This window comes from Stegodyphus dumicola, chromosome 12, assembly GCF_044657685.1.
Source record: "Stegodyphus dumicola isolate Sdum_Otavi_A_Nest chromosome 12, ASM4465768v1".
In the NCBI taxonomy this organism is placed as follows: Eukaryota; Metazoa; Arthropoda; class Arachnida; order Araneae; family Eresidae; genus Stegodyphus; species Stegodyphus dumicola.
Genome location: NC_140779.1, coordinates 44,007,026 through 44,034,875, shown reverse-complemented (window position 1 = coordinate 44,034,875; position 27,850 = coordinate 44,007,026). Strand labels below are relative to the sequence as shown.

The 27,850-nt window shown below is 32.6% G+C and overlaps 2 protein-coding genes across 3 annotated transcripts in view; both read left to right on the top strand.

Moving 5' to 3' along the window:
* The window catches only part of LOC146993551 (uncharacterized), a 184,191-nt gene extending 159,760 nt beyond the window's left edge, over positions 1-24,431 (top strand). The window contains exons 7-10 of one of the 2 annotated variants that reach the window (XM_085827673.1): positions 1,554-1,693; positions 3,138-3,302; positions 5,650-5,670; positions 19,808-19,946. In XM_085827673.1, the coding sequence (XP_085683799.1) occupies positions 1,554-1,693; positions 3,138-3,302; positions 5,650-5,667 (323 nt within the window). In that variant the 3' untranslated portion in view covers positions 5,668-5,670; positions 19,808-19,946. Of the gene's footprint in view, positions 1-1,553; positions 1,694-3,137; positions 3,303-5,649; positions 5,671-19,807 lie in introns of both variants that reach the window. The other variant, XM_085827672.1, reaches the window with a different exon arrangement.
* Positions 24,432-27,457: 3,026 nt separating this feature from the next.
* The window catches only part of LOC118198977 (uncharacterized), a 121,369-nt gene continuing 120,976 nt past the window's right edge, over positions 27,458-27,850 (top strand). The window contains exon 1 of the mRNA XM_035370757.2: positions 27,458-27,636. Coding sequence (XP_035226648.1) covers positions 27,564-27,636 — 73 coding nt within the window. The 5' untranslated portion in view covers positions 27,458-27,563. The remainder of the gene's footprint in view (positions 27,637-27,850) is intronic.

Here is a 27,850-nt window from a genome sequence, read left to right as displayed (position 1 = left end):
AATAAATTCAAAATTTCGTTCTTTTAAATAATAGAATGTATTTGCTCCTTAAAATTTACATTGATAATCGTTATAATAAACAATCAAGTTGCTTTGCATACCTAAACCGCTTTTACACACTTTTTCACATTCTTTAGCGAAATTCTTGAAGAATACCTGTTTGTAACGAATTTAAAAATTCCTTTATTTTTCCTTTATTTTAGATCAGATATTGGAGAAAGATTGTTTTTGAGAGTAGATGGATATTATATGGGGAGTAAGTTACATATATTTATAAAGTTAAAAATAAAGTTAAACGCCAAGTGACCTCACTTAGAAATGGCCCGGTTTTTAAGGATGAGGAAACTTTCTCACTGTTTAAATTCGTAATGCTCCTATATTTGGAAAAGAAAGCATTATTAATTTTTATCACTGTTTTAAGAAAGCCAAGAGTTTCTTTTACATTTTATAAAAATTTCAAAATTTTGTAACGTGTATATTTTTAGATCGTAAAATTTAAAAATAATGGATGTGCAATGGTCTGAAAAATTACGAGATTTTTTTCAGTTCGCCAAAAAACCAGTAAACTATGTTAGATGTTTACAATAAATTTCATTTAAAATATTGTTCTCCTCTGCTCCATAGTTACAAACAGTGAAATTCAGGGATTATTAGCTTGTGAAAGGAATTTATGACCGAGACATATTTAATGTAGAAAGGATTTTACTATATAAAAAACTATGTCAAATTTTGAAAAAGGTGTTTCCAGGCGGTTACCTTCATTGCTCAGATGCGAAACGTTTTTTAGGTCTGGGTCTATCTGTTTACGCTTTATTTCAGGGCTTCTTAAATTTTTTTCAGTCGCGACCCCTTTTAATCACTGAGATTTTTTTCACGACCCCAGGATCCCGTAATATTTACGAAAATTTTGGGGGACCCGATAAGCATTAAACTCTATACACGCGTGAATGAAACTGTCAATTTTTTCACTTGTACTGTAATATACTATTGCAGTTTTAGGTCATTAACTTTAATTTCTAATTTTAAAACATAGAATAATGTTAAAATTTCAAATAAGCAGCAGACGAAATGACAGCATCACGTGCAAAGCAAGTAAAGTGAGCGTTTATATTATAAAGAGAATGCGTGGAAACGCTTTCATTTTTTCTTTCCCTGTATTGCCTTATCTTTATCCATTTTAAGATACATTGTGTAAAAATATTTGGTAATTGTTAAAATTATTATAATAAGTTAAAGAAATATCAAAATTGCTAAAATGTTTGGCAACTCCCTGCTGCAGGTCCCGAAACCACCATGGGAGTCGCGACCCACAGTTTAAGAAACTCTGCTCTATTCGATACACATACTCTGAAATTATTTTTTACTATTACATTTAGAGGCAAATTTTCAGTATATTGAGGCTTCTACACATAATCTCCTGAGATTTATTCAAAGAAAGCCTTTTTTAATTTGATGTCCATATAATTTAACATACCAACAATGAGTTCATATTATGCTTTAAAATACTGTTGATAAGCATATCTTTATTTTTATCTTGGTTTTAAATTTTTTAGAGATGGATGAAGAGCCGTTGAATAAAGTGACGGTAGCCCCAGAAAATACGGAAGAGCCGCCAATCCCTCAGTGGGCCATAGCTGTTATTGTTATTGGTGCTGCTTCATTAATATTTATCGTCCTTTTCGCTGCTGTTACGGTAAGTTAAGTGTAATGAACACTTATCCGTGTACAAGTCATCTACTGTTGTTATATTCCCAATTTTTCGTACGCTCCAGAAATGCTCGCCGATTAGAAGCATTGGACGTGAATTTATTTCTTATCGTGATGATTAATTTTAAGCTGCAAACGTGTATATATATATATGTACGTGTATACATTATTGTATATGTATATATCTATCTATCTATATATATATATACATATACAATAACATTTTAGCTCATGGAAATGTTACGAGAAATAAATGGTGTTCATTCAATTTAAAAAGCTGCTTCATCAAACGCGGCTGAATGAAAGTAAACAGAATGTGCTTCTTCTTCCCTAATATCCTTTTTACATATTGAGGCCACTATCAAAATATTACCCTTTATTCATTTTATTCATTTATAGGCTTTATCTTCATAGAGAGCGTTTTATCATCGGAAATTAAATCTCATAATAATTTAATATAAATTCGAGCATCGTATTTTTACATCGTAATACATTTTGTATGGCCCATAATTATAAGCACATCTTCATAAATTAAATTTGGACCGTGTAGGTTAATATCTTAGCCTTCCATCTTAAAACGGATCCTCGTATCTCTGACTACGTAATTAGAATTACGATCCATTATTAGAAACTGGTACCCTATCGATGATATCCTGTATCAGCTATGCATTCAATTCATATCAGCCACGTTTACATTAAATTTCTTGATTAGATCTATAATTCTATACGAAAATACAAATTCGACTATAGCTAACCTCTGTAAGAGCTTCGGTCTACGTAAATAATCAATAAGTAATGATTAACATTAAGGAAACGCAAAATAAACATTTTGATTCTAGTTTCTATGTATAGATCGCAAATTTTGTAAAACTTCTAACAGTTGTCGGTTAAGCAATAAAGCCGTAGGAATTCTTTTACAGACGCAATTTTGTCAAATTGTTTGTCTTTGAAGGTCAAAAGTGTACGCTTTTTACTAATTTATCCACAGACTAATTTTGAATGGATCGTTAATTTTGAATTTATAGATGCATCCCTACTTTTTTCCAAACCATTTAGGTCTTTCCACTTGAAAGACTTCCCAGAAATTCGTTCCTTTATTCCAAAAATTCATAGAAAGAAAATAAAAACACGCGCATTTTATTCCGTAATAAAATTTCTGAATTGTAGATCTAGACTTAAGTTTTTCATATTGCTGTTTCATCAGCAGAGTTAGATCCTGTTTATATTTCACATCAAAATATTTTAACTTCAACCAAATGAATATTTTGAGGAAGAAATATTTCTGAAATACTTTTTAATGTTGCATTAGTCTGGAATACAGCAGATTTATATACTTTTACTTGACATGTTGTTGCACGTCAATGTTTAAAAGATATGCATACGTCTTCATAAAATCTCATATTTATTCCGTGATTGCTTTCTAACGGTAGATGTATGGACGACATCATATGAGACGGCGTTACAGTAACAAGCTGAGCGAAGAGGATTCGGACCACCCTGGTGAATGGGAGAGGAAGATGGCCGAAGCTTACGAAAATTTGGCTGCAGATTCCATCTACGATGTCGAGGACCTGCACAGCAACACCTACAAGAAGGTAAGCTTGCATTTCTGAGAATATATCGTTTTGTTGAGCAAGAACAGAGGACTGTATAAAACATTAACTCTGTTGCTCTGTTAGCTACCTTCTGGTTTGAGAAATTCTGATTACTATAAAATTAAATAAAGTTTCATTTGCGGGAAATTTGCGTGGGATGGGAGAAAGGAAAATTAAAGTGGGATTAATCATTTAAAAATATAATTATTTATTAATAAATACTTACTTCTGTTATCTGATTTCATAGTTAATGCGTAGCTAATCTCCATTGCGTTTTCTGCATTGAAAGTTGAGTTACTTGCACACCCATCCTGGCGACTATCTAGCTGCTGGGTGTTGAAAGCAGAGCTTAAATTGCGCCGAAGCCCGTGTCCGGTACTTCTTAGTTTCTGAGGTAAATCTTAATTCTAGCTGGAGCGCATCGCAGTCATTAATAAAATGGCTCCAGTACATCCTTTACGTAAGTAAAACACAGTTTCAGCTGACAGATACTACTTTAAAACTAAATTTACCTCTAAAACCGATTATAATTTCCGAATTCAAGCCTGTTTTTCTCTGAGCAGCAAACACTTTGACGGAGGTTAAGACTTTTAAGGATAGAAAAGCCCCCATCCACGTGTCAAAGGCCTAATTCTCCAGATAGTGCAATAAATTTATGAAACCAAGTAAAATGTTTTGTTCCCGAAAGTATTAACAATGATTACCCTGGCTTAACACGTCCAGTGCTAGTTCCTTTCATTGCAATGCTCCTGCAGACTTGAACTATGCAAAAAATACGGGAGAAAAAAAATTGTCACTTATGCAGATGTTACTTTTGTTCATCGGATCGTATTCGAGGGAATATTTTTTTGCCCAGTTTCATTCTGCTTTACAGCTAGAATTATATTGGCAGGGCATCGCAGTCAGAAAGCGTTGACTCTTCTCTCTTTGTTTTGGAAGCTACACTTGTTCATTAAAATTTCTTTCCATACTCGCATATTGTTTCTAGCTTTCTCTCTATTTTCATTAGTGACGCTTTAATTGTTTTACTTTTTTCCACTGACGTTCTGAAAAAAGAACTTTCCACCGCCCGCTCATTGAAATAGTACTTTGTACTGTATATTTAGAGGCTAAATTCTTCCGGCTGAGCTGTTTTCTTGTTTGAAATTATAAATCTAATCGGAGCACCAAATAGGGTGAGGTCCGATGTTTTATTTCTTTTAGCTATTTATAATTAATTTAATAATTTATTAAATTTTTATTTTTATCTTTATATTTATTGAATTTTAATTTAAATTTAATTATTCTAGTTATCAGGTGTTTTATTTATTTATTTTTACCCTTCTTCCTGACGGCCATCCAGAGGGCTCCGGCACTTCTGATTTTAAAAATTAAACCCTGGTTAAAAGTGATGGTTACGTAGTAGGATATTGAACGTCAAAGATATAAATGATATAATACAAAGTTTTGATCGGGTCTTTGTTTACACTTGGCAGGATAAATGAACAATATATGTCAATGTATGACATATGAAAAGAACAGTATGAGATAAATTAGATGTTAACTTGGCATGATAATTGCTGCATCATATCTATCGGATTCACTTTATCATTATATCCATCGGTAGGCACACTACGAATCCGATGCGTTACTACATTGTAGATACTGCCTGGGATACTAAATTTCTTATATCATTCATAACTTCGACAACAGCATCCACGTCAGCATGCCGTGCACATGACACCGTACCATGATAGGGAGTACCACAGCTATAACTAGCAACCATGATGATATCCATGATGATAGCCACCTAAGTACTGATTTCTGCTAGAGTCTAAATGTAGTTTTACTTCTTTTTCATTTTCAGGCTCATCAACGGCCGAGCGGTCGTTGAACACTGATAGTTTGACCTGGGTTTAATTCCAAGTAAATGGGCTGGCTGCATGGGAGTTTACGTAGTTTTTCTCATGAGTAACGTGGTTACGAACGAGTTTCTCTTAGAATACCCTCCACGAAGATATCTCTCGCCTTAGGCAGATAGCCCTAACCTGCTTTGCCTCAATCAAATAAACTAAACCAAACCAGAATCTTCCTTTTCCCTGCTGCGCAGACTCGAGGAGAAATGCAAATTTCCAACATTAGCTTTCAGTACTGTCATTTTTAGTCTAACAACCAATAGATATAATTTATTAATTTTTATTTATCTATTTTTACTTTCTTGATATGGTAAGTTTCAGAAAACATTTACTGATGAATGGAATATTTTAAACAAGTAATCTCTCTGTAGTTATTTTATCATTCTTAAAAATGCATTTAATGCTTTTTCTCTCTATCTGTAATAATGCTTTTTTTTTTTCTTTTCATGCAGTCTTACATAGCGGACTAAAAGGTATAGTACTTCAACTATATAATATGCTATTCTATAATATATAGCTTGCAATTATCATAAATTTTACCAAAATTAATGGACCGCATACGATCCAAATCTTTTCTCAGTAATGCTTCTTAATTGTCGCACCCAAATAAGTCGCTAGGAAGGTGCTTGCATTCTTTCAGTGCATGCAGTAATAAAGTTGATGTGGTATTATCTCTTATTACGTGGTTAAAAAGTAATTCAATCAATTTATCAAAAGTTAATCAATAATTTAATGAATCAAGGAAGTTTCATTCATTGAAAAACAAATGTAAAACTTAGAAATCAGAAGAATACTGTGGACGTTTTTCTGATTCAGCATTGCTTCTAAAACAGGTATAAAATCGACACTTTCGAAGTTACAATACTAACACCATTAGTGTAATTTTTTAATTATAATTTTTCCTTCCAACTCATAATGCCACTAAAATTTAAAATGACTTTTCTTGATGAAATTTGCTCGAACAAAGTTTGCTCAGAGATCGCATTGAAGAAAGAAAATGTGTGGTAAATTTTTATTGCGATAATTAGACTTGAAGACTATTTCTTATTTTCTATGAAACTTTACAGGCGAATCAACACATCATGAGAGATTATTTCTCATCTTGAAATGAATATGTGACTGACTTTAAGTAATGTGAATTTCAAAAGACATAGAATGTTGTTCAGAACCTTCTGATATATGCCATTTCTGTTAATTTTACATACAATTCCTAATCTCTGAAGTTTATTTTTATAACCAAGATAAATTTACCATTATGTAGAAATCGTATAGCTCAAGACCATCTGGCTACCTCTACAACATTTTACTGAAGAAATAAGATTCTTCATTTCAAGTTCAGTATAGGGTTTTCGCCACACTATTTGTTTCTAATCGCTCTCAAAATATGAAATTTAATTTCGTCTATAAATATAGCCGAATTAAAAACATTTTGAAGTTTTTTAATACAGATTTTTATGAATTGTATTGATGCCCATCAATTCGCTTTGCTGAGAAATGATTTTCTTTCAGTTATTCGTACAAAAGTTATATTTTCATAAAATATTTGTAGCAGTTTCTGCATTATTAGATTTGCCAAATGCTTGTTCAGCTTTGAAAGTCAATCTTACTTCACTGATTTTAGGATTATAAATAGCATTTTAACGATCCACTTTTTCGTCGCTTTGCGTGAGTTTCCTCGGATGCCTTGTCCGTAGCTTGTTTTCAAGCAAATTTGTGTTACAGTAGTTCAGAATTAAATGAAATACATTATATTATTTTTAATTCAATAATTTGTTTATTTTCTGCTCAGAGTTTCAGGATTCCAATGAAAAATCGCAAGTTTTCTCTCTTCAGAAAAATCTGAGAGTTTCTGCTATCCATATTTATCAAAGTAGTTCCTAAATCATAACCTGTATCTTTTTCAGGTTTAAAATTCTTCTTCCAGGTGTTTTACAAGAAACGTCTGCTAGAACGTTTCCTAATATGATTAACTTAATTTCAGTTTTAAAGGCAAGGTTTTAGAAGTATCTCATTCATTTATTGGTGTTCTTCAATATTGTCCCTCGTAACAGATTTAACGTGGTATTTAGACACTAATAGAATGAAAAATATTCAGTTTCGTAATAAAAGCTGAAATTTTATCAGCAAATATTTGAAAGTTTCTTATAACTCTACGTTTCAGAGTCACTTTATTTCATTTAACTTACTATTAAGTCAACTCAATATCATCCTAAAGCCTAACAGGATTTTCAAAAGAGCATCTATTTTTAAAATTTTATTGAAGGTAGTAATTGTAGATGTAATTTGCTGTGATGCCATTTCTGTAAATAACAGCAATGCGAATAATTTTTACATTACTATCTGAAAAATGAAGTAAAATCAATTTTAGTACTTTTATTGAGTAATTTTTGTAGTTTAAATTATATTTTTCAATCTATCCAATCATTTATGTCTTGAGAATTTTTTCATATATACTCTACAACAAAAAAAAAAAAAAAAAAAAAATCGACGCGCCATCTTCCGGTTGGAAACATCCGGTTGCTTTGAAATTTCGTATGCATAAAGTTTTGACAACATGTGCAAATAATTAATTAAACTTTGGTGTTCAATGAATGAATAGGGCGATCTCCAACGAATCGGAACTGCGCATCCAGCAGATGTATATAAGGAGCTGTTCTTAAACTGTTGTTAAAAATTAATGTTGCATTGCGATTCAGAATATCTTTCAAAGACTGAAAAAATGCCTCGCCGCAGGATTCGAGCTCTTTCCATGACATCTGTACGTAAGGACAGAATAAAGGACTCTTTTTCTCCAAACGATCTATAAAACGGATTTAAAATTGATTCAGAAGAAATTTTTTCGTGGCGTCTGTATGTATGTATATCGCATAACTGAAAAACGAGTAGCCTCCGAACATTGAAATTTTGTATATATAACTGCTACAACATGCAGTTGTGCATCTCCCTTTTTGACCGCAATCGGCTGCACCAAATATATATATATACACATATATACAGTCAGAGTTTGAAAGAGGTCGTATCATTGGATTGAAAGAGGCAGGTTGGGAAAATCGGAGAATCGCTCGTCCTATGAGCCGAAGCGATGCGGCAATAAGAAGATGCTGGGAAGAATGGTTTTACAATGGCAGATTTCAGCGTCATGATGGTAGCGGTCGACCTAGGGTCACAACAGAGCGGGAGGACAGAGTGATTGTCAGATCAACTGTCACAGCGCCTGATTCGTAGCTATCAACCATCAGACATTCGACTCGCGCACGAGTGTCCACCATGATCATTTACAGACGGCTGATAGAGCGAAATCTACCCTCGTACCGACCGTCATGCCACCTGCCACTCACGCCTGCACACTGTCGAGCCACATTACAGTGGTGCTTGGCTCGATCAGGTTGGAATGATTCTGACTGGGAACGTGTAGTCTTTAGCGACGATTCCCGCTTCCAACTGTGTCGTAACGAGCATCGAAGACGTGTCTGGAGACGCCCAGAGCAACGTGCCGATCCTGCTTTCACAATTGGATGGTACATAGGCCCTCAACCAGGATTTATGGTCAAGGCTGCCATTTCCCTTTATAACCTGCCCCCTTTGATCGTCATTAGATGCACACTTACAGCACAGCGGTACATCCACAACATTCTGAAATCTATTTTGCTACCGTTCCTTTCTAGTACCCTGGCCTTATTCAGCAAGATAATGCCAGACCGCATACAGGAACTGCTATGAACTGTCTTACAGCTTGTCGAACACTTCCTTGGCCAGCCAGATCTCTCTTCCATCGAGAATGTCTGGGATATGATGGGAAGGCGACGGCCTCTACTAGGGAATGTTTGATGACCTAGCTCGACAATTGGAGGAAATTCTGCAAGAATCACCGCAGGAGACCATCCGAAAACTTTATCAGTCTGTGCCATGCCGTGTGGCAGCTTGCATTCAGGCTAGAGGAGGGTGAACACTTTATTGAGCTCGTTTCTTTGTAATTATGTAACTCTGAAATAAATCATTAATTTGTTCTGAAAATTTAATCATTTCCTATTCTGTATATAATCTTCCTATCCACCAATGTTGTCTCCATTGGACAACTCCTTCTTATGGTGCGTCGATTTTTTTTTAATATGTAGAGTGTATCTGCTGAACTTTTTTTTTTCCAAAATGTAAAACCTGCATTGAGTTAATAACTTGTGGATACTTTTTCTCTCCAAATAAACTTAAAAAAAATCAAGTGAAAGTTCTGAGACTAATACTCTATTTTTCATTAATTATCTGTCGCATTTGCTTATTGAGAAAAAACACATGTAAAGATCTGAAATCCACTTTAAGCAATAACTTCTGGTCTTATTAACTCTTTTGTGCAAAAACTGTTTCGTGAAGTAAAATGTCATACTATTCCAGCAAAGGAGGGTAGTGTTTAGTATGTTCAAAACATTCTGTAATTCCAGAAAAATTTATTTTTAAGGCTGTTATATATATTATAAATATATTGCCTACTCGCCATACATATATATATATATATGATTCTACTTTAGATCTGTGCAAGTGTATTTATTAGCCTAAAGGAGTGTTAGCTCAGAAGGGTTCATTAGTCTCGAAATAGGATTTTGCGTTGTTTAAATAGTTGCCACTAAATATTACCGCCTTGCATTATATTTAAAAAAATTACATAATGAAGAATCTGCATGTATGTTTCTCGCACTGTGAAAATAGACGGTACTTAGAGCTATCAAATTTTGAATAACTTAGTCCTCCACCAGAACATGGCCAACTGGACGCCCTAATTCTGAATTTCGAATTTGTCTAATTATCTATTTCATATTTTGTAAAATTTAACGAATTTTTGATTAACAAACTCGACGATTTCAAGCAAGCAGCGACAACACTGTACGGGAAAAGACATTTTTATCTCCAGCAAGCGAGACTGTTTATAGGAAATTCTAAAGATACAATGTTTTATATATTTTGTTACATTGCCGTTGAATTGAATGTTATGGATAAGTGCAAAGAACAAGATTTTTAATAAATAAAGGTAACTTACAAACTGTAATCTGAAAGTTTTCAGATGTTTTATTTGCTTTTTTTTTTTATTTTTTTATTTTTGAAGTATCGCAATTTTCCCTAGATTTCCAAAAACGAAATGCAGAATCGATTTATTTCATCTAAACGAATGCGAAACGCCGTTGTGGTATGTCGAATTACAAGTAGCTCATGCAGATTTGTAACTATTGTGAATTAATTTTCCGAATACTTGAAATATTTATAAATCATCGGAGACTTTCATTCATTCTGATTTCGAAACCCAACATAACCTTTACCTTTATTCCTCTTTTCAAACAAGCGATGGAAATCATTGTTACCTACATAGTGGAAAATCAATTTACAGTAAATAAAGAGTTCAGCGTTCAAGCATAAATTTCTCGAATATAGATGTGATTATGAAAATTCAGATAGCTATTTTTCCTCTAATTTCGATGAAAAAGAATGCTTTCTCTCTTTTTAATGCGTTTTGTAAAACCTAACGAATTTTTGACTTGATTATTAAAAAGAGCTTATTAAAATTTCTTTTCTTCGAACTTTTTATTAATCTTATTAACGCTAATACTTCAGAATACGAAACTAAATAAAAAGTTAGCGTAAATAACTCCTCATCTGGAACTGTATAATTTTTTATTTTAATTAAATCGTGCACATTCTGACACACAGCGTTCAAAAGACGATGGCATATTTTAAATTATATTGTGATACATTAAAATTTAAAATACTTACGTTTGATTAAGTATCAGAATGCTTTGGCCTTTGTGAAATTTTTAATTCTAAGACACATTACCTATTTCGTCATTACTTGCCATTTATTCATTTTCAGAAACTGAATCAGAATATAGATTTAAAACAATGTAGCCCTTTAATATAAGTTTTAAGTTTTCAAAACTTTGCGGCAAAAATTTCTCATATGCGAAACATAGAGGAAGTACTTGAAATTATGGAAAAGTATTGTTACTTAAAACTCTGTGAGGACAGTCACACTGTGTTTTAATAAATATACACGTAGGTACATTTCTTAAAAATTAACAGAATTCGTAAACACACTTCTATGCCGTTTAAGTTACTTAAATATTTACTGGGCTATTAAGTTCCAACTATTCAAGACCAGGGATTACTGGTAGTTACATCCCGGTTTCAATCTATAATAAATTTCCTTCAACAGTAGGAGAATTTTGTACGAGCGTTTTTTGGCTTTAGTTTTAAATAACATATAACTATTTCCCTTATTAAAACTCCTTGCGAAAATATCTCTCCGGAACAAGTTGGTCTTAGTATCGTTTGCTGCAGTAAATTGGCTGCTTACTGTAGAGTCACAAATTCTTTTTAGCTTTCCTACCATGCACAAACTTGTAAATTATATATTTCTTCTATTTCTGCTCCTGGGAAATCAGGAATTATCCTCATTAGCATTAAATATTATAGTTGAAATTATTATGCTCATATAAAATGTAATTTGTTACGCTCATAGTTAGTGACACATTAGCATAATTAACTACTAATCTATAAAATTGTTTTTGAATTAATTATTAACTTAAAAGCTCATTAACTTTAAAAAGAGACTCTTTATTTTCTTGCGTTACATTATTATTTTATATATATCATCTTACCAGTTACCATCTTCAATAACTTTACTAAGAGAGAAAAAGATGGATTTTGTGCCAGCGGTGTTCGAAAATCGCTAATGATATAATCCGTAACAAAAAATTTGAGTTAAGATAAGATTTCTTGTGTGATGAATCTTCTTCTGAATTGGTTTAGTAACGGCGAAGAAGTGAGAATAGTTCGTTAAATCTCGATAAATGTTTGCCGTAACTGACTAAATTTACTGAAGAGAAGAGTGATATGATATAATCTTCTAGTCAGATCTAATCCCAAATTATTCGGGAAAAAAAAATTAAAAGAACGTTTAAAGAAAACGAAAATCTGAAAGGTTTCAGATTTTAAATTACGTCTAAAGGGGCGTATTTTTAACATTTTGTCTGCTACCTTTATTTATTAAATATCACGTTCTTCGCACTTAAACCATAAAATTCTGTTAACGTACAATATCGTGAAATAGTTTTAAATTGAACATATCTTTAGAATTTCCAATAAGCAGTCTCACGCTCTGGAGATAAAAATATTTTTTTCTGTACAACGTTGCCATTGCTCTCTCTGAAATCCTTAAGTGAGTTAATAAAAAATTCGTTAAATATTTACAAAATATGAAATCAATAATAAAACAAATTTCAAATTTGGGCTTCCGCATGCCCATATTCGCAGTAGGATTACGTCATTCAAAATTCGATGGTTCTATGTACCGTTGTTTTATCACACTGCTAGAAATTTACATACATTTATGCAGTTTTTCATTATTTAATTTCTTTAAATATAATACAGGACTCTAACATTTGGGGGCAACAGTTTGAAAAGTAAAACGGGCATCGGGCATTTATAGTGAACCAACGGAAAATCACAAAACAAAAACAATAGTCCTTCAGGGACAAAGCCCCTTTGGACTAAAAATATCGTTTCTATCGCTAAAGAAGAGAAACCCATCATATATTTTTCACATATCACTTTTTGATGCAATCTTTGGATTTTATTTTAATCTTTTAGTGCTCTCTTCTTTCAGTATGACAAGTTGAGATATTGTTTTCACTTCTTGGATCCCCGGCAATATATTTAGAAAAGTTACACACTAAAAACGTGCAAAACTCTTCGTATAGATGGAAGCCGGTCAAATTGTTTAGATATTATTTGAAAAACTTAAATGGTGTCTCTTAGATGATGGAAGTATTTTTTATGCAAATGCGTTTATTTGATTAACAAAATATTTTTTTTTTGCAAAAAACAAACGACTTTTATCACAGATTTCATGAAATTTATGCGATCCTGAATAGGTTAAGCCCTTTTACATATGAGAAAACCTGGAGATCGAAATCACCGAGATCCATCATAAAAGAATTAGGCAAACAGTAAAAGTAAATTTGAAAGAAAAAAAAACCAGAAAGACTTTCAGATTTTGTGTTACTCCCAGGCTTATGTTACTTGTTACACTTACAGGACTAAAGCAGCAGTACTACACGAATATATAACCTTGTATATTAATTTGTCTCAATATTTGAAGCAAATATTCTCTCTGTTTTTCCTTTTACTTGTGATATAAATGGTTTCAATAAAACTAATTTGTAATATATCAGTTCCAAAATCAAAGATTTTGAATTCCGAGTTCAAACTTACTTACTCACACATCATAAAACTGAATGTTTGGTGCCATTAAGAAGAAACTCATAAAAGAGGAGAAAATGGAGAGCAAACATGAGTCACAAATGACTTGAATATTAATGGGGAAAAAAAGTATCTCATAGCTTTTATAAATTTATGTACTTTTTCAGAAAGTAATGAAGAATAATGTGTAATAGAAGCATAGTAATACTTCCTTTTAACCCACATAAAAAACTGAAATCTTTACTCACGCATGAAACAAGGTACCCAATAATAATTGGAATTGTTTTTAAGCAATTATGTTATACTTTACGCTTACATATATTAGATCCTTCAAAGTGTTTTCTACCAGCATTGATTCACTTTTCCCACGCTTTGCCAGCTGTTGAAACAGTTCTGGTACTCTTGACACGAAGTATTATTTAAGGCGAGTGCAAATTTTCTTGCAGCTCATTCACATTATTAAGTTGCTTTTTGAGATATTTCTTTACCTGTGAAAATAGGATAAAGTCGCGTTGTGCAAAACGATTTGGCGAGTAGCATGAGTGAAAGATAAGCATCATCATGTTGTGTTCTCAGAGAACTATCAGATGAAAGTTTTGCTCAGAGAAGGTCTGGCGACCATCTCCGTTAATCTCTCATTCTGTAGTTTTACTGTTTTCTTCATTACAGCTTCTTTTTTGATGTCTAATTTGTGGTATTTGACACGTCGCCATTTTTGCATCTTAAAAATCGTTCGTCCACTTGGGACTTACTCAAAGAATAAATTCAACTGAGATCACTTTATTGCAAAAACAATGATAAAAAAGCAAAATTTGCAAACATTGCAAATTTTTACAAAAGCATAAAAATGGCCTCAGGTGCAATTTTCTTGGGGGGGGGGATTCACACAAATTCTGTTATTCTTTTTGGTTGTTAATCGCAAAAATTACAGGATATTGTGAATAGAAAAACGCATAAATCAGCACCGAGGATGAACCTTTCTATTCAGACTGATCCCATTTTGCAAATAGGTGCAGGAAATCCTAAATTAATAAGCACGGCACATTTCTTAGTTACGAAGCAATGCTATCATTCTTGTTATTTTTGGATTCTTACGATTATTTGTATATGTCTCTCTTTGTGCATGTATAGCGAATAAGCTGACTGCATGTATATTTTTGTAACTTTCCTCACGTGTAACGTGAGTAAAGCCAGTTTCCCTTAGGAAAGCCCATCACGAAATCTTCTTCTAAGGTAAATTTACCCTAATGCGCTTTTAAATAATCCAATGAAGCTATATACAAGTCAGAATTTTCATTTAGTGGAACTGACAATCAAGATGTAGAGTTCGAAATTAATGTTAACTGTTCCTGATAAGCTGAATCTTCCATCAGGCAAGGGCCCACCAGCGGCCTAGCGGTGAAGTCGCGGAACACTGGTAGTTCTGTCCGAGATTCGAATCCCGCGGACGAGCTGCCTGCATGGGCATTTTTGTGGTGTTCCCCCATGTGTAAAGTGTATACGAGCCAGTTTCCTTTAGAAAGTCCTCCACGAAGGCATCCCTCCCCTTAGGCAGATAGCCCTCGACGCTTTGTCGTAATCACAAAAACCATCGGGCAAGTCTCCCCTCAAATACTATCAATTATTGAAGCTTGGCTAACATATATAATAATATCACATTTATATTAAATGCAGTCGAATACTTTTATAAATTACCTCTATTTGAATAAGCTACATAATCTTTAATATTCTGGGCTTTACAAGGGTAATAATCCAGGTCGTAATGGTAATTGCATTCAACGAAATCATCGCTTAATTTTTTTAAAGCATTTCCTTGTAACTACATTAAATGTACGTAATTACTCTAGAAAATAAAATACCCGCTACCCAAGTTAAAAAAATAAAAGGGATGAGTGAGACATCTCTGTTTTTCTTTAGAATAAGCACTAACGCGATCTTCCTCTGAACCGTTATTCAGACTTAACGAGGGATTCTCTGGTGGCCGCTTCATTCCATCAAATATAATTTTATCTCTGTGTTTAAATGGAAGAATTCTTCATATTAAGCTCTTCTGGACGCCTATGCAATGCTATTCTTAACCTTGTGAAATGCTTTATCTACTACTATAAAATACTATCAAATTAATGTCCCAAACAGAAACATAATAGTTTTCATCAATTCAGATTTTCTGCAATTTAATACACAAGCTATTAAAATATTTAAGTATTTTAAACTGTAAGTTTTAAACATGTACATTAAATACTCTGGAGGTTCAAGTCAGTTATTTTTACATATCTTAGAAAAAGTTCAGTGTTATGAGTTTTTTGAAAAGCAAAATACATTGATAAATGTAATATTAGGAAAGAATTAGTTTGGAAAGAATTAGTTTGGAAAGAATTATCGCCATTTATCGGATATCAAAAGAAAAGAAAGATTTATGTTGAGTTTAGAAAGTGCGAAAATTTATTTCCGTACATTTTTAAACCGCGTCTACTAAGCCATATAAGGATCACTGAAAAAGCAGTAATAATTATACCACGGAAGTATTAGATTAAAAACTGTAATACACAAGCTATTCGCTTCGGGTGCCATACATATTGGGGCTCTAAATTCAATACAATACAAAATTAATCATCAACTTTGCAGTTAAGTCTGAATATCTGGTATTTAAAAGATTATAACAAAATTTCTCATCGGTGCCGACTCATGCAGGCGAGCTACTCCCTTCAAAGGAAGAAAGGAGGAAAATAGGAACTTTAATATTAGTTTTTATTAAATATCTATTTAAATTAAATTATTTGTAATAAATACTGTAGATTGGAATGGCATTCAGAAAAGTGAAAGCTATTTATCGCTATGCTTAATATAGAATTAACGGTAGCGTCAAATCAACCGGACGTTAAAATTATGCAAGATATGCTTCAGAATGATTGCAAGAATTAATATTTTTTAATGAATTGATCGTAGTCTCGTATGATTCCAGTTTAAGAAATTAGTCGTAAAAGATAGGTTTCAAACTTATGACAAGTTTTGCTTACCCAACTTTTAGCAAAAACGCAAACATTTGTAACGACCTCGTAGACGAATATCAATAAGAAACATTTTTGTTCAGTGTACCTCCGTGTTCGGAAGTTATTTCAATGGCCACTACTCACTCAAAAAGATCAATGCTTAAGTAAGTAAAGGCCCACCAGCGGCCGAGCGGTAAAGTCGCTGAACACGGGTAGTTCGGTCCGAGGTTCGAATCCCGCGAACGGGCTGGCTGCATGGGTGTTTCTGTGGTTTTCTCTTCCCCATGTGTAACGTATATATGAGCCAGTTTTGCTTAGAAAGTCCTCCACGAAGGCATCCCTCCTCTTAGGCCGATAGCTCTCGAGGCTTTGCCATAATCACACACACACACAAGTAAGTAAAACTTTTGGGGATTATATAGTACAAATACTGCTAATGTCAACATTGGGTAAACGATAATGTCTTGGTGAATACAGTGCTCCGAAGCTCAAGCATATTGTTGCGAATTTTGTATATAGATAGCTAATTTTAGAATTATAATTAAAATTGTTGTATTCCCCCGTGCAATGCACCGCGAGATAAATTTTAAGGGAAAGCTATGCCAGAAAAGTAAAAAAAAATGCAGAAGCACATGAATTTATCAGTGAATAAATGAATATCTTGGTAATTTGTATTCAAGTTGAATAAATGTAATTAACCACTATATTACCTGTAACCGTAATTCCAACCTCTTATTGCTTTCCAGAAATCTCGAGAAGCAGAAATAACTAGAAATATCTTGCAACCGGTTGAAATCTTTAAAAAGTGAGAGAACATCTTGGTTCAGCTGTTTTGTTAATTGTTTAGTTACTGTTATTGTGAGTTATAGTTCCGCGTGAACTGAGACAAATCGGAGTTAGCTTTCTCTTTAGATGTACGCTTTGCACTGCATTGTACTATTTTAAAGTTTTTAGTAATTTGAAGTATAACTACTGATAATATGCGAGGTATTGTGAACACTTGTACGAATATCTCTCAGGAAAATTCCAGAGTATTTTTTTTGATAAGAATAAATTTCGGACTTGTGTATTCAATCTTATTGCGAACCAGTATGCACGCAACAGTATGTACTACCAGTTGGAAATTCAAATTAATTTTGTATTTTTCAGCAATAATATTTGATGTTAAGTTTCTACAGGTTACAGATACTGACTTCAAACAATGAGAATTATAATGCTCAGTAGGGGATATTTCGAAGTTCAAATAATGGTGTTCGCCAAAAACATCAAGAATGGAAACTTCGCTGAGCAAACAACACAAGGAGAAAACGTGTGAGAAAAGAAAGCAAGGGAAAACATCGCTGTTCTAAAAAAAAATGGTATAAAACGTCATCACAGAAAATAAAGTGGTCGAAAAAGCTCGCAGTTTTAAAATATCGTCGTAGAAAATATCGTGGTTAAAAATAGAGCACTTGCAAATTATCATATGATGATAAAATTCCAAATATGTGTTTTCAGACCTTAAAAGGGTTAAATGCGCATTCTCATAATGATTTGTCAGCTTAAGAAGGAATAAGGAATATGTTTATTTCTACATTTAACATTTTTAATTAACTAATGAATTTTAACTGAAAAGGCAAGAAGGAAACTTAATAACTGAAGATATTCAAAACATTAATGCTACGTATAGCGATTAATAGAATTTTATACTTATGTAGTTAGCTATTAGTGTCCTTCTTGCATCTTCAGCAAAAAATTATTAGTTCATTTATAAATATGGAATATAGCTATAAAAATATTTCTCATTCCTTCTTATTTTCGCAAATTATTTGTTACCGTGCGTTTAAAACTTCTAAATTCTGAAAATAAATGTCTGCGATGTTTTCATATGATTATTTGTAGGAGCTTTATTTTTACCATTATATATTTTATGAGAGTGTTTCAAAACTGCAAAGTTTTCAACCGCTTTATTTACCGCTACCACGATGTTTTAGAATTGTAATATTTTCACCTTGATAAGATCGAATTGTCACGATGCCCCTGTTTTGCAAGAGAAATGGTTAAAAAAACTTCTACGATTCACAATACCACTGTTTTGCAAGAAGAATGGTTAAAAGTACTTCTAATAGTGAGTTTTCTACATAGTGAGCAATACTTATATTTGCCATTTTCAAGAATCGCTGCAATAATGAACTTCGAAAATGGCTTCCATTTAATTATTATAATCTAGATGTATTTATTTCGGTTTTATTATCATGGCCTTTTTTGTCCTTTACCTAAACAGCATTTGTCATCTTATAGAATGCCTATGTATTGTATGCAGGGAAAAGTAGTATATAAGAATTCTCATATTTCATTCTTTCCCTAAAAACACCATACGTTCTATAGAATACCAGCGTTTCATACATTGCCTGTAACATAATACATTTAATATATTTCTGAAGAACTCTGACGCTCTAGCACGCGAAAATTATGCGACAATTTAGATTTCTTTCTTATATGTGTATTACATACTGCGTTGTAGGTAATAGTGCAAGGACCCGTAAATTTGTGTTATTTATAACAATGTTTTAAGTCAAATGCTTTTTAATAAACAAATAACAGAGTTTGAGGAGTAAATTTCTAAAACCACATGGAATGTATCCATGAGGATTTGCTAAATATTGCACAGTTACATTAATTACTCTTGTTAATTCGTGACTCGATATAGAAAGGACATAGGATGCATTTACAGTAGTTGCAGCAAAAATTTTTAAAATTATTTTACGTCTGGTAGCAATTAGTGCAACACATAAAATTTTAGGTTAATAAAGGGAATAGTTTATACTTTTTTATAAAATCGGAAAATTTGTGGGAAGTAACGATGTATGGGAAATCTGATTGCTAATAATTGAGATTTGCTATAAAGGCATGTCCAGGTCTTTCAGTTTAAAGTAAATAATATTATATCGACAAATATCCTTTGTTTAGCAGAAATAATAGTTTATGATATCGACGAAGATCCTGCCATCTGCCTCACAATACCATTGTATTATTGAAAACATCGAGTACTTTATATTTGTTTCGAATTCGAGTATAAAAATAGATTCCTTAGAACTCATTTCTGCAATTTTAAATTTGTTTAATCCTCTCTTTTTCATTGTTCCTTTTAAATGTTCCCATTTATCGAGAGCATTTATAAAAATACGCTGTTCATACGTAATAGTTCATATAAACTACTTACGAGTTTATTTCAATTGATATTTGAAATAAGTTTTTCCAATTAAAAAAGAAGTACGGAAACTTCGCTGAGAATTAAGAAATGCTTCGTCATTAAGAAACATCTATATACTTTTTGTATGAAAAGTTCTTCAAAGAATTTCATTTAATATGCATGTTTCTTTTTCTCTTCCTCTTCCAGGGGCAACATATTGCTACCTTTCACGGCAGGCCTACCAAACCGAAACGTGGCGACAGTTGGTCAAGCAGTGATTGGACAACACAACCCAGACGACAGAGGCCTCATGTCCACAGAATAGTCTATTGATCACTCATAAATATCCCAATTAAAATTGTTCTGTGCATGCACTCTACACCCAGTTTCAAGGAAACATGGAGACCACTCTGCAGCACATGGAACCCAAGTCTGCATCTCACGTGCCTTACGGGGTATTCTAAAAGAAACTTAAAAGAATACAATTACGCTTTTTTCTTTGTCTTTTCAGGTGTTATAAACTTTTAACTGTTAGTACATTTTTCTCTCGTATTGTTAAGTTTACTATGTTATATCTCTGGTGCAAAGTTTTAACTCGTACTTCAAAAATGAAGCTAACTTACTGGTGCAATACTGAGCAATGCGTTTGTAGCACTGAATTGTTCATCAACGTGTGCTGTAGAAACGTGCCAAACGCATTGTTTGAATAAATGGAAAATTTCTGCAAGTTTAGACTTCTTTGCTGTGAACGTTATATTTCACCAGCTTCTTTTATTTTATTGTATCAAAGTTACTGTTCAGTGCCATAAATGTAGATCAGAGATGTATTTCAGTAACTTTTTATTACTTTTGATCTTTTAAGCATCTTACAAAATTGAATTTTTTTCTGTTGTAAGAGCAGAACGCCACAAGTGTATACAAATCATTATTTAGTAGTAGTGTAATATTTTAATAACTTATGTTAAATTTGTAGTTCATAATTATCTGCGAAGAGCTTTTAAGGATATTCTGAGCATAATTTTTGCATAGATTTTAAAACAATAACGTATAGTTTCTTTTCAAAACGCATACTTTTACCCTTTTTATTATTGCATTTTGGGGGCAAAAGCACGTCAAAAATCATTCAAGCTCGATTTTGTTTTATGTTTTTCACATCAAGTTAAGTTTCTATTACCGTATTTTTTCCTCGGGGTTATATTTATAAAGTGTTTCTTAAGAATACCCCGTACTTTCACTGTAAGTAATATGTAAATATTCTAGTAGTTTAGTGTCACAAGCTTACATTTTTAACTACCAGATTGGTCACGCCATCTCTCGGAGTATACTGACACTACTTTATGACAAATACTGGGTTGTAGCTATAGCTACTTACAGGAATTGTTCGATTGCGAACGGTGATAACTTTGTACTTTTATGTTTATTTAGTATTAGTAGACAATATATTAGTATGAAATGTTTTTATTTGATAGTATGGAATGTTTGTTTTAACATTAGTGCTACCTCTGAGGTATCAAACAAATTAAACTTCTAAAAGTGTTTTTGATTTTAATTTTGCACAAATTAATGCATATACTTATTGTCTGAGAGACGAACTGATCTTCTAAGCACCTAACTTGAAAAGAATCGGTCCATATTTATATTTTTTAGTAACAGATCTGTTTTCAATTTTGTAGCAATGTTTTTTCGAAACTCGAGTTTTTTTTCTGAGAGGTAGCACTTAAGAGATCTAGTCATTAGAAAACATTGCATAAATTATTCGTAGGCTTTTATATTATTTTCCAATTGCTATGACCTCTTATCTTCGCTTTATAGGTAAGGTGATAGACTAAAAGCACAGTTAGTTGTTTTGTACAAGAAAAATATAGTTTATTAAATTTCTGTACTATATATTTACAGTCGTTTTGACACAATGTCTCTTACAGTGCAAATTAGATTTTTTAAGAATGTAAAAAAAAAATCAGTGGCGAAGAGGCGAGATTATAAAAACATGGTAACATTTTAAGCAACAGTGCTGAATTGAAATATAGTGACAGTCTGAGTTCTTTCACTTCACTTGACGTTTTAACTATTAGTTGAGAAATTTTGAAATTGTTGTATTAGATGGAGCTACCAAAATTCGATAAAATAAACTAAATAAACAGGATAAAACGCTTAAAATAATAAAACGGGTAAAGATAAAGTGCATCATAAATAAATGAATTCCATGGAGAATATTGAAACAAATCGTGCGCACGTTTGATTCGTAAGTTTCATTTGTTTATTTACGAGGAGAAATATTTGGAAAGAAGAAAAAGTCGATGAATAGAAATGAAATTGTGATCTAAATAAGTGGCTTGATTATTGGGTAGCTGCAAATATTATTATAATATATTAATATAGTTAAATATAATTCCAAGATTTATAGTCTATAATGCTCGTGGTACATTGAAACACAGCTGAAATATTTCGTAATTTCTCGGGTAATTTAGGAAACGAAGTACGGCTTCTTCAACAAAGAGGGAAAATAATTAGATTCAAAGGAATAAAAAGATAAAAAATTGCATAAGTCAAATGGGACTCGATCACATAGAAATGAAAGCTTTTATTAAAAGATTTACATCTTCACTGTACCATAGGGAGAATAAATTGCTATTTAGTAATAGATTATTTACTTAAAAAATTAGTAACTTACATTTATTTTATAATTAAAAGAAAAGTTCTGAGAAGGCCTGTTTGATTAACTCCAGGTATTCTTTTAATAGTTTTTCAAGTTTATTTTTAGAAACGAAAACTGGTGAAAGAATTTGCAGATTCCTGAATCGCTATAAAAAATATTGAAACTCTTCACATCTTTTAATTTTTGATAATCAGATCTGTTAACCTGGAAGCTCACGTTACATTTTGTAAACGTGTATGGGAAGCTTTAGAATTTGAAGCAAATTACATGTTTGAATACAATATTTGTAACTTTTAGCGCTTAAATGAATTTAAATCGTTGAAAATGCATAAAGAATTTTTAACCCTTTAGTTAACTTTGTTTTTTGATAGATAGTATTGTGACATTCGTTTAGTTGATATTTTTATTATTCCATTAATTAAATGCATGAAATATTGCCATTTCATGTATTAAAGGTGCTAAGCCGTGCTATTAGTATACGAAGTCCAATTTAATCTTCAAATTTTTAATGAATTAAACTTCAGCCTCGCCTCTTTGTACGAAAAAAACATTTAACTAAGCTATTTTTGATCGCTTTTGCGGGAATTTCTTAAATTTTATTAACATTTACTTATAGTTAGAATTCATATATTAGTTTGAAATCTTCAGATGCCTTTAAATTTTGTTTGAACCTTTCAAAGTATATCGCACGTTCTACATCCACTCTTTATCAAATAGAAAGGTTTATTACCTGCCCAACGTACCTGATGGTTTCTTCCTATCTGATTACTTATTGCATAAATAACAAGTATTAATATTACTCAGTTGTAGAAAATAAACTCTTAATGTATCGGTTGTTTATAAAATCTGAATTTTAATATCATGTACATATAAAAAATCACAGTTAAACTGAGAAAAAGAAACTGAATACTGACTATTTTCTGAATAGAAAAGTGCTTTTAAAATTATGTAATTAAAATAATTTTAAAAATGCAAGACGGTAGAAAATTTTGTTGATTTTTTAATAAAATTTAAGAATTTTTAAACACTGACAATTTATGTTGTGCACATGTTTTTCAAAAATCAAGTTTTTAAATGTTAGCTATACATTTCATGTAAATTCCGTTCCACCGTTTTTTTAAATTGCAACAGAATGAGAGGGGCTTCTAATACAATTGTCTCCAATAGGATATCATAAAGAGATATGTATAAAAAACATTCACTTATTTTTTTTTTAAATTTAACATAATCATTAAATCTACATAGTCCTAACTGCATTGTTGAAAATAAAATTGAAACTTCCAAGATTAACCATATTTCTGCCTTCGAAATTTTATTTATAGCTTATTCTGTTCTTATTTTTACAGTCGATACTGAAGCAATTATGTTGTCCACAGTTATATGCTGTGGAGCTATGTTTAAAATTATATTTAAATTTTATGATAGTGAAGATCGATTTTTTTCCTCCCTTATTTTGACATGATTACCAAAAAAACTGCCTTTTAATCAGATTTACCGACTTAAATTATTAAGAGTAATTTGTAAAAATTTTTATACTGAAATGATGAAATATACTTAAAATTCCTATGGAATTAAAGTCCATCATGAAATGTGACATACATAATAAATTTCATAGTGATGGTATGTGTAAAAAGAAAATTAGTTTTAAATTGCACAAAGTAAATCAAAATAAATTTTTAAAAGGACTTGTATGTAGCTTTCTTAAAAAAAAAAGCCTGAAAATGCTATAAATGGATTTTTCATTAATCTACCATACCAAATATGATAGATTAATATGAACTTTTGCGTAAAAGGCCTAATTTAGCAAATCAGAAGCGTCAATGCATGCTGATTGAATGAAATGACGCCATTAGTAGTTTGCTGCATTACCTTAAAGTGAAATGTATCTTATTGTTTGAATCTCTAAGTGTCTGTTGTTTTCAAAAGTGCTTTCATTGACACTGCATTTACTGTTACTAATGTATGTAAAGTAATTATTATTTTTGATCGATACTTCAAATGTAAATCTTGTACTGCGTCCACTGTCTTCTTAGTCTTGTATTGTACTTCTTATTCAACTGGAATGATTACCTAAATATAAATATATTGGTATAACTTTTCGACAGAGTCTTATGTGATACTGAACTTTATTGTAAACTGCTTCTTTGTTTAAATAAAATTTGCACTGCTAGTTTCTATGTGTGTCTGTGTCATTTATGTTCGATTAATATTACCATCTCCCCATCCACAAAAAAAATTAAGCTTAGAATGCATATATAGGCAGACCGTGAAGAAGTTCATTTTATTTATTTTCTTTCATTTGACCATGAAGAAGTTCTTTTCATTTATTTAATTTTTTATCATTTTTTTTTAATCGGAGGAAGTTTGTAAGTTGATGTTTGATCAAATTTCCTATTCTTGCCTAGCTTCCTAATTCATACCGCCTGTGATGAAAAATTACATAAATTTTCCCTGGACTTGGCTAGGTAACGGATTAAGGAAGACTATCTATCTGCCTAAGGAGGTGAATTTCTAAGGGTGGTTCGTATCCACGTAATAGAAAGGAAAACTCCCATGTAACCTATCTGGTTTCGGAAACGGAAAGTACCTGTGTTCGACTATCTTACTTACTCAAACTGTACGTGGAGGTTTTTGAAAACATCAACTCTGAGGAAACACAGATCGCCAAGGAAATTAGTTTGTTTATTTATGGTAAAGCACAAGATGACTATCTGCCTAAAGGAAGGGATGTCTTCATGGAGGACTTTCTAAGGGAAACTGGCTCAGATACACTTTACGCATGGAAGAAAACCAGTGCCCAGGCAACCAGACCATTCCTCGGGATTCGAACCCCGGACCGAACTACTAGTTCTCAACGACTTTACCACACGGTCGTTGTTGCGCCGAGGAAGATTTTGAAAGGCATGAAAATCATTCGTTTCTAACTATATGGGTACGATCAGTTTCTTGCTAGTAAAGTGCTTTGATAAACTTTTGGTTTAGGGGGGAAGTGGGTAGCTTGGCATTCTCCTGAAGCGAATGCATTTCTGAATTAAGAAAACTACCTATTTGGTTTTGTCTTTGACCTGGCCTTTTAACCTGGTTTCGATCGTCCGTTATTGTTGATTGTCATGCACGCGGCCTTTTCACGGCCCTACTAAAGTTTCTTATACACCTCTTTACTATTAAAAACATACTTTTATGTTTACTATTAACCTCTTTACTCTTAAAAATTTTACTATTATACCTCTTTACTATTAAAAACATATGTTCATCACATGTTTTCTCCTGAAGTAAAACTGATGATGAATCCTTACTGGTGTCACTTTTTTTTAAAGATCCGACTAACAAGTGTCTGGAGCTACCAATGTACTTGTAAAGTACTGTTTTCCTGTTCTCGGTGATTTAATCGATAAACTAAATGAGGCTTTTCATGAAGTGTAACATGAATACGAGGCAGTTTCTCTTAAAAGTCTTTCTTGTAAATAACCTTATTGGTCAGCAGACAATGTTAGTGTATTGCGCTATAATTAAGTAATTTAAGTAATTTCATATTTAAAATTAATTTTATACTGTATTCTTTTCAAGAACACTTTTTTTTTTTTTTTTTTTTTTTTTTGTTTGTTTGTTTGTTTAAAAGTTTCAGGGTGTTGGAGAATTCTGTCTTGCGCTTCTTCTGTTTTCTGTAATATCCGTTTATTATAAGTTGTTTGCTTTTAAAAGTGTGCTATTTCTGACATATGGCTTCCTTCTAAATACGTTGTTACAAGTCGCATTCTTATTTAAAATTTTTCACTCCTTAAAGTGAACAGAATATGCCTGCAATACCAGTACTAATTTCGTTTAAAGCAGAATATCTTCAATATATTTTCCTCTTACTTGTGGGCCCACCAGCGGCCGAGCGGTAAAGTCGCTGAACACTGGTAGTTCGGTCCGAAGTTCGAATATCGCGAACCGCCTGGCTGCATGGGCGGTTTCGTAGTATATACGAGCCAGTTCCCCTTAGAAAGTCCTCCACGAAAGCATCCATCCACTTAAGCAGATAGCTTTAGTGTGCTTTGCTATAATTCAGTAAACCAAACCAAACCTCTTACTTGTATTTATATTTTGCTTACTTTTTACGATGCTATCAAATTAATTTTTCACATGCGATCATCATTTTATTTTCCTATAATATCAATTTTGAGCTCAAAAAATTGGAATACGGCTTTTTAAAATTATTTATTTTTGAACGCAGGATCAATTCACAAATGCAGAGTTATCATTGGAAATCAAATTTTATTCTTACACATATGACGTACCCAATTAAGTAATTACAAATAACTCAATGTTGTTACTTATGTTCACTTGTCTGACCGCAACATCAGCTCAAGCCTACGAAATACCTCGTGACAAGGAGCGTTAGTTTACGCCTCTCGTTGGCAAAAGTCTCGAGCACCTTGCAGGTGACAGTGCGAATTTGCTCAGTTCCGCCGTAATTTTGATGGAGAGCACTCGGGGGGACGGGTCCGAGGGTCTTCCATCCCTCTCCCCTTCCACCAAACCACACGAGAAGACCTCCGGCTCGCCGCATATTTAGAATGCCGCACCGACACTCCGGGATCCGAACCCGGGCCCTTCGGCGCAGCAGTCAGCGACGCTATCCCCTATACCGGTTGGGCGGCACTCGTTTAATAAATAATTCAATAAATTAGATATTTGGATCATTCTTTAATGTATGTAAAAACAATCACTAGAAATTTTTAGTTATTTTTGGTACAATCCGATTATTATTCCTTTCCTCATTGCACTTTCTTATCAATGACTATTTATCTTAAAAGATCAAGATACTTACTGAATTTCATTTTCAACAATAACATCACCATATGTGTAACGAAATACAGATAATTCAATAATGATAATTTTGGAAAGTAAATTTATTCCCACAAAGCAGGTGATAAACGCATTCGTAATCTTATATTATTAATTTATTATAGTAGTTTTAAAAGATTTGAAGAGATAAAAACTTAGGATATATATGCCTGAAACTTTGATTTCATTTAAATAATCAAGGGTAGCCAAAAATATGTGTCAACATATAACAATTGGAAAGGAGGAGATAAGAGATAATCATGTTCTCTTTTCATTATTCATAGCGCATTGAATTCAGGGTACCACATTCAACGGTCACAGATAACAAACCTTTTGTTTTAGTGCTTATGTGGTGATCTGTTATCTTCTTCGAGAATACATTCAGAGTGAGAGCTCGTTTTTTTCAATCGTCTTCCAAAATGCAGTTGTCCCTTCGTTTGTAGGCGGTTAGGGATAGATAGCTCCTGAGCATTTAAAATGAAAATGCAGCTTCGGTTGTTCCTGTCTATTTATCTGTTATCGCTTTTGGGATGGCATGTTCTAGCCCAAGGTGAGTGCAATTGTGTTTTCATCCTTTTAACAAAACATTTGTATATTGCACAGCAGTTCTAGAATAGCGGTGTTTGGGTTTTGATAACCAGGATCCATAATGTAAGAGATGCCTTCATCTGGGATAATTTGCTTCTTCCTTCAGAAAAAAGAAAATACTAATGTTTTATCCTGATTATAAACATTACTTCTGGGACCCTTTCGTGTACCAGACT